The following is a 9,637-nucleotide window of genomic DNA, read 5'->3' on the forward strand; positions in this document are numbered from 1 at the left end:
AGTGGGAAGGACTTCATTGAGCAGAGGTAACAATGAAAGACACTAAGCCACCAACCACCTTATTCTAACGCTCGAGGCACGCCCACCTCTCTGAGTGCTTGCTATTCCAAGAGATGAGGATGGTAAGGGACCTCGGTTAGGGCTTCCCAGGTGGCGCTAGTGGTCAAATGGTAAAGAACCCACTTGTCAATGCAGGAGACATAAAAGAGGCCGGTTTGATCCCTGAGTGGGGAAGATCCCCTGGAGGAGGGCATGGCAACCCACTCCAGTATCTTTGCCTGGAGAATTCCATGGACAGAGGAGCCTGGCAAGCTAAGGTCCACAGTGTCGCAGAGAGTCGGACCAGACTGAAGGGACTTGGCACGCACAAGGGACGTCTATTAACGGCCTCCGGCCGGCAGAGGGAGCCCAGCCTCAGCGAGAGGCAGAGAGAGCGTCTGCCGGGCGCCCGCCGCGTAGCGCCGCCGCGGAGCGGGGCTCCGCCCATCCCGGGCTGGCGGCTGGTCGAGGGTTGAGGACATCGGGCGGGCGCGGGCTTGTAGAGCCATGAACGGGGCAGGGTCGGGCCCTCGCCGGCGGGCGCGAGTGTCCCGCCTCGTCTCCTTCAGCGCGACCCACCGCCTCCACAGGTGGGGTGCGCCCTCCACAGGTGGTGGGGACAGGGCCGTGGAGCCCCGGGGTGAGGGCCCGGGTGTGGGAGGAGCGGGGCTGCGGCGGATGAAAGGCTGGGTGCGCGCCGCGGCCTCTTTTGGCTCCTGTGCTTTGTTGTTGGCGTCACAGCAGTGGCGACTGGAGTTGACCCGGTACCTGGGGTCCCTGATGTTCAAAGCAGTTGAATTCGCCCAGGTTACTCAGTGCCAGGCACATCGTAAACAGGCAGAGCGTGCTAAGTCGCTTCCGTCGTGTCCGACTCTGCGACCCTATGGACTATATAGCCCTCCAGGCTCCTCTGTCCATGGGGATTCTCCAGGCAAGAGTACTGGAGTGGGTTGCGGTGCCCGGCTCCAGGGGATCTTCCCGACCCAGGGCTCGAACCTGGGTCTGCTGCATTGGCAGGAGATTCTTTACCACTAGCACCACCTGGGAAGCCCGAAACACTCAATACGTGTTAGCTACTATAATGCATCAAAAGCGTCATCTTTCCTCGCTAATATCGCTACAGCAGGGCGAGTTTTGTCCACTTATTACTGAACAGAAAATGAACCTTGATGTTCACTTGCCCGAGAGTAAGAAGCACAGTTGGGGTTTTGAACGCAGAGTACTCAGACTGCTTGATTGCACTGAAGAGTTGATTTTGAGGAGGGTGTTGCCACTCATTAGCAAGCTCGGCTGTCTGCGCATGTGTTTCTTGGTCTATACCATGGGGTCGCTAAGAGTCGGACACGACTGAGCGACTTCACTTTCACTTTTCACTTTCATGCATTGGAGAAGGAAATGGCAACCCACTCCAGTGTTCTTGCCTGGAGAATCCCAGGGACGGGGGAGCCTGGTGGACTGCCATCTATGGGGTCGCACAGAGTCGGACACGACTGAAGCGACTTAGCAGCAGCAGGATGAAGATAATAATTTCTACCTAACAGGACTCACCCATCCATTCATTCACTGGACCGGTATTTGTTATTAGATCTTGGTGCTAGGCAACAGGGATGCAGCAGTGATCAAGACCTGTCACAGTTTTCTGTCTGGAATGTACAAACTGGTCAGTTTTGTGGCAGGTACAGTGAGGTAATTTTGTGCAAAAACTTTGTGAACAGTAGCACTCTAAATGTAAGAGGTAGGTGAGCAGGAGAAAAGAAAGTAATAGAATCTCAAAAAGAAAGGGGTTATTTATTAGGAAGCTCCAACTTATGAGAGAGGTAAGGCCTCATTGAACGTGCACGGTTGACTGGACAGGTATAGGCACAAAAATCTATTAAGAAAATGGTTCTCTGCCTGGAACAATAGCTGAGTATTGTAATTTTAAAGTTTACCGGGGTTTGAATACCCCTCAATGGATTGGTGGGGTTATCAGTAGGCAATAGTTGAGGAGAAATAAAGCAAGATTTTAAAGAGATGTACTAGGTCATGTAATTATTTTTTAGAGGAATGAGTTTTTTATTCAGATTTTTGAAAAACTTATTTTCTGTTGGGTTATAGTCGATTAACAATGTTGTAGTTTCAGGTGAACAGTGAAGGGATTCAGCCATACATACGTGTGTATCCATTCGCCCCCAAACCAGGAAGAATAAGATTTCAAGCTACTTGAGGATAACCATCTTCTTTTTTAAGTTACTGTGTACCATTGCTTCATTCAGCCTATGCCTAGTATGTAGTAGGTGCAGTAAGTCCCCATTATACAAACCTTCAAGTTGTGTACTTTTCAAAGATGCGAACACACATCTCATTCCAGCAAGGAACCAGAACATGTGCCATCAATGTCAGGCATGAGTGAAGTTGCAGCTTGCTCTTTGTCTCCTGTTGTTGACGATCCTTCAGCTCTACCATTTTCCACCTCCTCTAAGGAAATCAGTCCTGAATATTCATTGGAAGGACTGATGCTGAAGCTGAAACTCCAATACTTTGGCCACCTGATGTGAGGAACTAACTCATTTGAAAAGACCCTGATGCTGGGAAAGATTGAAGGTGGGAGGAAAAGGGGACAACAGAGGATGAGATGGTTTTTGGATGGCATCACCAACTCAATGGACATGAGTTTGAGTAAACTCTGAGAGTTGGTGAGGGACAGGGAGGCCTGGTGTGCTGCAGTCCATGGGGTCACAAAGAGTCAGACACGACTGAGCAACTGAAGTGAACTCCCTCCTCCAGTCACTAGCTCTTTTTGCCTGTTCACTTGATGCTAGACCCTATATGCCAGCTGTTGTACTATACTACTGTACTTTTCAAGGTATTGTACTGTAAGATTACAAATGTTTTATTTTTTGTGTTTGTTTTTTATGTATTATTTGTATGAAAAGTCTTCTAAACCTATTAGAGTACAGAACTATATAGCTGATTTATGTTAGTTGGGTACCTTAGCAAACTTTGGGCTTACGAACACATTCTCAGAATGGTACTCTTCATATGTAGGGGACTTACTGTATTCAGTAAATGTTGAGTTGAAAAATGGAAGGGTCTTCAGCAGATCAGCTTTTGAAATCTTGCTGTGGAACAAGGATGTTGAATTTATTTATGCTAATTTGTATGATATGTTTGTCTAATTAGGAGACACATTGTGGTTCCTGACATAAAATTAAGTAATGAAATCAAATGGATTTATGACTCTATTTGATGAGCTAAAGATTAATAAGTTGTGAAGTTTTTCAAAGGCTAGAGAAAACAGTAAGTGTAGGGAACAGAGAAGGTATCAGAACTTGTGTCATGTTGATTTTTTTTTTTTTTTTTGGTCAGCAAATCTCTTAGTAATGAAGAAAACTTGAAATTATTTGGGAAGTGCAACAACCCAAATGGCCATGGGCACAATTACAAAGGTGAGAGAAAAACTGATGAAATTTTAGCCCTTTCAATAATGATGAATGACTGTTGAGCAACTGGGGTCCTAATGAGTAAGAAACTTTATGGACAGAGCATGAAAGCTTTGAGTCTTGAATGAGAAAGTAAATGAAAGTTCAAAATGAAAAGATCTGTTGCCTTAGTTGGATGTATCTTAAGTTATAGTTGAAAACAGAATGGTTTAAATAATTTTTTCCTTGGCCTTCGAGTACATGACATTCCTTTGGCACTGTGTTTTCTTCTAATTAGGTATTGCTAAGGTCAATGTTAAAATTAGATTGTATTCACTGTGTAAGTAATGACTGACAAAAAGAGAGTATTGGCTCAAGATGTCCTGTATGACAGGAAAATAAGTTGGGTCTAAAACTTTGATAGCAGTATTCTAAGGAGGTAATTATTTTATGCAAGGACAAGAGACTTGTTTATTGAGATACAGATGATATAAACAAAAATAGCTGTGTAAGCCGTAGAGTATCACAGCAAATGATATGATGGAGTAAAAAGACCAGAAAAGATGTCAGAATATTGGGCTTTCACGTGTAGTTACTGTCTCTTACTTGATCTGTATCTCTAATTCTGTTTGCTCACTTATACCTAATGGTGTTTCTGTGAAGCTGAAAGAAATATGTAAAAGTCATTAATTTGCAAAGCACTCTGATCATCAAGATCTTTCAGAAGTTTCACTTTTTAATAATTAATTAATTTTAGTGGGAGAAGAATTGTTTTACAACGTTATGATGGTTTTGGCTCTGCATCAATATAAATTGGCCACAGGTATACATTTCTTCAAAATTACTTGTTAATCTACAAATCATTGCTATATGCTGTGTTTACATTTTTATGAGTAAAGGGACAAGAATTTTAGGCCCGGTAATAGTTTGCTTGCTCAGGAAGGTAGGAGCAGCTCAGTGTGTAGCTGGAGTTCTTCCTGTACATTTTCTACTTTTATAGGCAGTGATTAAGCAGCATCTTGAAGTAGAGATTCCTTCCAAGTACATCATAAGCAGAATTTATACCCTTTTTGGCCTTGGCTAAGCACTCTTACGTTCCTCTGCCATGGTCGAACTGCATTAGTTGATAAAAAGATCTTAAGTGAAAGAACAGACGTTGTTGGGGGGTGGGGGGAATGCAGCTTTGTAGAGCAGAGATCTAACACCTAATTTATGTTGCTAACTTGTGTTTGGATGTTAATCTGTTGAAAGTCATGTTGGAAAAAAAAAAAAGAAAGTCATGTTGGTTTTTTGGTTATTTTGTTTTCTTCCCCATAGTTGTGGTGACAGTACATGGAGAGGTACGTGCTGAACATGTCTGTGGTTTGTGCAGATTGCTGGGCCCTCTTTCAGCCACAGTGATGGATTCTGTGTTGAAAAGTTCTGTTCAGATTCATGTTGCTTCATTGTTGGTCTTTGTGGATGGTGAGCTGCTGCCATTTCAGGCCTTTCCTCTCCCAAAGCATCATCCGTCATGTGCTGTATGTGGACAGGTAGAAGGGCAGTGCAGTGGAAAGGGAGCCTCGAGTACTTGGTGTTTCCATGCTGAGATGGATTGTCTCGGGGATGAAGGCATTGTGGGACCAGTTTCTGCACATGTTGCAGTCTTTAGTAATTTACCAGAGGTTAAAATATGAAGAGCATACTATAGTAATACTCACCTTTGTTTATTCTTTAGGTTGATCCTGTTACAGGAATGGTCATGAATTTGACTGACCTCAAAAAGTATATGGAGGTAATGGCATGCTGGATACTATTTTGTGCTGTCTTCAGAATATAATATTTGATGGCCCCCTTTTCACTTTCCCAGCCAGGTATCATCAGAGGTCCTGTGACCTGGCAAGTGGAATTGGGTGTGGGAATGAGGTAGTATTAATAGTTGGAGGAGCTTCTCTCAGTGTTCTCTAAAGGTGTTGGGATGACTGAATGGAAATTAGTCATGGTTGTATTACAGTGATAGGAATGAATGTAGTGTGTTCATCTTGTCTTCTTTGTTGACATATCCTGATTTCCTCTGTTTAACAAATTCTTCCCTTCTTTCAGGACACAGCTTTATCCTTGAAGCTTTCTATTCCTGAAATCGGTGAATTTTCCTTACATCTTTAATCACAGATTTTAATACCATCCTGTTTTATTCACTCCAGCTTTACGATAAACTCACTGGGGCAGTTGATGATAGGGATAACAAAAAAGAAGGTTTTCAGTAAAAGACTTACTGCTTATATCATTACAGAATTCTTGGATTGTAAGAGACTGTAGAGGTCATCCATGCCAGCTTCTTCCTTCCTTTGACTGAGATTGAGAGATACTGACTAGTTAACCTCTCCTACTTGCCCTCAGTCATGTAATTAATCCTTTGCAAAGTTGGGAATTAGATTTCCTTCCATCCAGCTTTGTTTTTATTATGCCATCATTTCACCTGTTTGTTTTGCTTCAACTTTGCTCCTTACTTTTGTTTTAAAATTTGACATTTGTTTAATTAAAACTGTTGTTATGAATAATCGTTACTTCTTTCACGTTGCTTATCTTACATATATGTAACAAGTTTGCCTGCTTTGCATCAGTCTTTGAGCTGAGCACTAGGAATCCAGTGATGAATGAGACATAACTCGTAGCCACAGCGTGCTCACATGACTTTATAGCAGGTAAAGAACACTCAGTGTTAAGTGAGTGTTGGTTGAATAAATGAAAAGGAGAATGAGTGAGTGAGCAAACAGTGCTGTGCTCAAAGTACTTTAGGAAAGCTATAAAGACAAAGTTCTTGCAAACACTAGTGACATAAATATATATACATGAAGGTTTATAAGAAACACCCTAGGCAGGCATACAGCGAAATACCAGAGGAGAAATTCTCTGCACTTTTTCCCCATCTTTGTGTACTTGAAGGATGCTGCATACCACATACTTTAAAAGTGGCTTATGACATACAGAGACAAATTAGAAAGAGCCCCGTAGAAGAGGTCTCAATGGAAAAGTTGGGATCTGAACAGGAGTTTTCAGTTAAAACAAAGATTAAACAAGGATTTATTTTCTTGATATCCATGTGGATATCATTTATTTTAAAGTCTGTTTGGTTTAGGACTTACTCTTTTTATATGATTCTGATTTTTCTCAGAAAACGATTGTTATTGTTATTATTAATGTACCTTCTTAGAACCATACCATATGGAAACTTAGATTGTTCTACAAATTCTTTCTTTTTAATTGAAGTGCAGTTGATGTATAATATTATATGTTATGGGTGTACAGTATAGTGATTGACAATTTTTAAAGGTTATACTCCATTTATAGTTGTTATAAAATATTGGCTGTATTCCTCATGTTGTACAGTATGTCCTTTTAGCTTATTTTATATGTAATAGTTCATACCTCTTAATCCTCTATCCTTTTATACCCTTCCTCCCTTCTCTCTCTCCACTGGTAACCACTAGTTTTCTTCATCTAGTTAGTCTGTTTCTTTTTTGTTATATTCACTAGTTTATTAATTTTTTAAGATTGCTTAGGTTTTTTACAATAGCTAAAAGTAATACAAAAAGTGAAGTGAAAGAAGTCACTCAGTCGTGTCCAACTCTTTGCTACCCCATGGACTGTAGCCTACTAGGCTCCTCCATCCATGGAATTTTCCAGGCAAGAGTACTGGAGTGGGTTGCCATTTGCTTCTCCAGGAGATCTTCCCGACTCAGGGATTGAACCTAGGTCCTCCCGCATTGCAAGCAGACACTTTTACCATCTGAGCCACCAGGGAAAGTTTACAAAGAATAAGGCAATTACAATTCTTGCCATTGACAAAAATGCTGTGTATAATATATATAAGTATTAAGAAGCCAGTCTTTGCATGTTTTTAGTTTTCTTTCTAAGAGCCCAGGATCATTGTTAAAGTACTCCTTATGGCAGAAACTCAGAACACCTTACATAATTTCAGTCTTAATCTGCTTTATAAAACATAGTAATCATTGAAAGTGTGTCCTAACTATATTGTGGCATTGTGCTGAAGGTGAGACTGTTAGAGAAAAGTATTTGTGGTAACATTTTGGACAGAATTCAAGAAGTGTTAAACTAAATTCTGAATCACAGAGGCTTGTTATGAGAAAGAACCAGTGAATTCTCTATTTTTTGGTTTCTTACCTCTCTACATTCAGTAATGAGGATATCCAGCCATTATAGAGAGCTAGGCCTTTTTTTATTTTATAACTTTAAACTTTCTGAGATTGTTTTGTAAGACACAAAGTTCTTGCAAGTACTGAATTAGTGACGAGATGATAAGATTTAGAGGCAAAGGTAGGACACTTTGAAATATGATTCATAAATGGAATCAGTGATATTTTCCTTTGTTTTGTCTATAGGAGGCAATTATGAAGCCCCTTGATCATAAGAATCTGGATCTAGATGTGCCATATTTTGCAGACATTGTAAGGTGAGTGACTGTTTTACTTTATATAGAAGAATTTAACATTTTACTTAATTATTGTGTGACTTTTTTTTAGTGTAATGATATCTTTTAAAACTAGAATTTTTATTCTCTGTAAATATTAAACATGAAGTTTTGCTTATTTGTCTTTTGACCTTCTTTCCTTTTCTTCTCCAGCACAACAGAAAATGTAGCCGTATATATCTGGGAAAACCTCCAGAAATTTCTTCCTGTGGGAGTTCTTTATAAAGTAAAAGTATATGAAACCGACAATAATATTGTAGTCTATAAAGGAGAATAACTCTTAGAAATTAATTTCCATCCATATTTGAAGAAGATCTTTATCCCCTTGAACAATTAAGAAGTCATCACCTTACTGTTGCACTTCCACATTGTGTTCTGGAGTCATTGTGAGTGAGTCCTGTTCTAGACTCAAATCTAATTTAAAACCAAGTTTATAATGTATTCTGAGTATCATTTAAAGAGTCTTTCATCTGTAGATTAAAATCACTTCAGCAAAATATTCTGGTGTAGAATCATTTGGAAGCAAAAGAAATCTGTGTGTTTTTTTTTTCATTATCTCATTTTTAGTATTCATTTTTTTCTTGGTATAATATAAATGGCAAAAATGTTTATAAGACTGACAGTAGGTGAAAATTATAAAAAATACCAGTGACCACAAAGTCTGAAAACAGACTACATAGTATTTCTAGTAGATTGAGCTCCCTTGATTACTTCTTTTAGGATATGCTAAACGTGTTCCACTGGAAAAGGGAATGGCAAACCACTTCAGCATTCTTGCCTTGAGAACCCTATGAACAGTATGAAAAGGCAAAAAGATATGACACAGAAAGATGAAATCCCCAGGTCGGTAGGTGCCCAATATGCTACTGGAGAAGAGCAGAGAAATAACTCCAGAAGGAATGAAGAGGCTGAGCCAAAGCAGAAACAAGACCCAGCTGTGGATGTGTCTGGTGGTGAAAGTAAAGTCTGATGCTGTAAAGAACAGTATTGCATAGGAACCTGGAATGTTAGGTCCATGAATCAAGGTAAATTAGAAGTGGTCAAACAGGAGATGGCAAGAGTGAACATCGCATTTTAGGAATCAGTGAAGTAAAATGGACTGTAGTGGGCTAATTTAATTCAGATGACCATTATATCTACAACTGTGGACAAGAATCCCTTAGAAGAAATGAATTAGCTCTCATAGTCAACAAGAGAGCCTGAAATACAGTACTTGGGTGCAATCTCAAAAATGACAAAATGATCTCTGTTTGTTTCCAAGGCAAACCATTCATATCAAAATTCATTACAATATCAGTAATCCAAGTCTACGCCCCAATCACTAATGCTGAAGAAGCTGAAGTTGAATAGTTCTATGAAGACCTATAAGGCCTTCCAAAACTAACACCAAAAAAAGATGTCCTTTTCATTATAGGGGACTGGAATGCAAAAGTAGGAGGTTACAAGATACCTGGAGTAATAGACAAGTTAGGCTTTGGAATACAAAATGAAGCAGGGCAAAGGCTAACAGAGTTTTGCCAAGAAAATGCACAGTTATAGTGAACACCCTTTTCCAACAGCACAAGAGATGAACCTACAGATAGATAGGCCCAGATGGTCAATACTGAAATTAGATTGATTATATTTTTTGCAGGTGAAGGTGGAGAAGCTCTATACAGTCAGCAAAAACAAGACTAGGAGCTGACTGTGGCTCAGATCATGAACTCCTTATTGCAGAATTCAGACT

General features: G+C 40.2%; 1 protein-coding gene across 7 annotated transcripts; it reads left to right on the plus strand.

The window, feature by feature from the left end:
* The first annotated feature begins 481 nt into the window (after positions 1–481).
* Positions 482–8,408, plus strand: PTS (6-pyruvoyltetrahydropterin synthase). Of its 7 annotated transcripts, XR_015141826.1 has the most exons (8): positions 482–629; positions 3,388–3,467; positions 4,758–4,780; positions 5,158–5,214; positions 5,523–5,562; positions 6,025–6,124; positions 7,823–7,893; positions 8,065–8,408. XR_015141826.1 is itself a non-coding variant. In XM_086339227.1 (7 exons), the coding sequence occupies exons 1-6, from the start codon at positions 547–549 to the stop codon at positions 7,843–7,845; spliced, it is 306 nt and encodes a 101-aa protein (XP_086195353.1). In that variant the 5' UTR covers positions 482–546; the 3' UTR covers positions 7,846–7,893; positions 8,065–8,408. The 7 variants fall into 7 exon arrangements, 5 of the variants coding, with proteins under 5 accessions (XP_086195353.1, XP_086195351.1, XP_086195354.1 ...); XM_086339227.1 differs by lacking the exon at positions 6,025–6,124; XR_015141825.1 differs by lacking the exons at positions 5,523–5,562; positions 6,025–6,124 and having other exon boundaries at positions 4,758–4,904.
* Positions 8,409–9,637: the final 1,229 nt, after the last annotated feature.

This window comes from Bos grunniens, chromosome 15, assembly GCF_055505025.1.
Source record: "Bos grunniens cultivar Pamir isolate PY7600 chromosome 15, Bosgru_T2T1.0, whole genome shotgun sequence".
Lineage (NCBI taxonomy): Eukaryota > Metazoa > Chordata > Mammalia > Artiodactyla > Bovidae > Bos > Bos grunniens.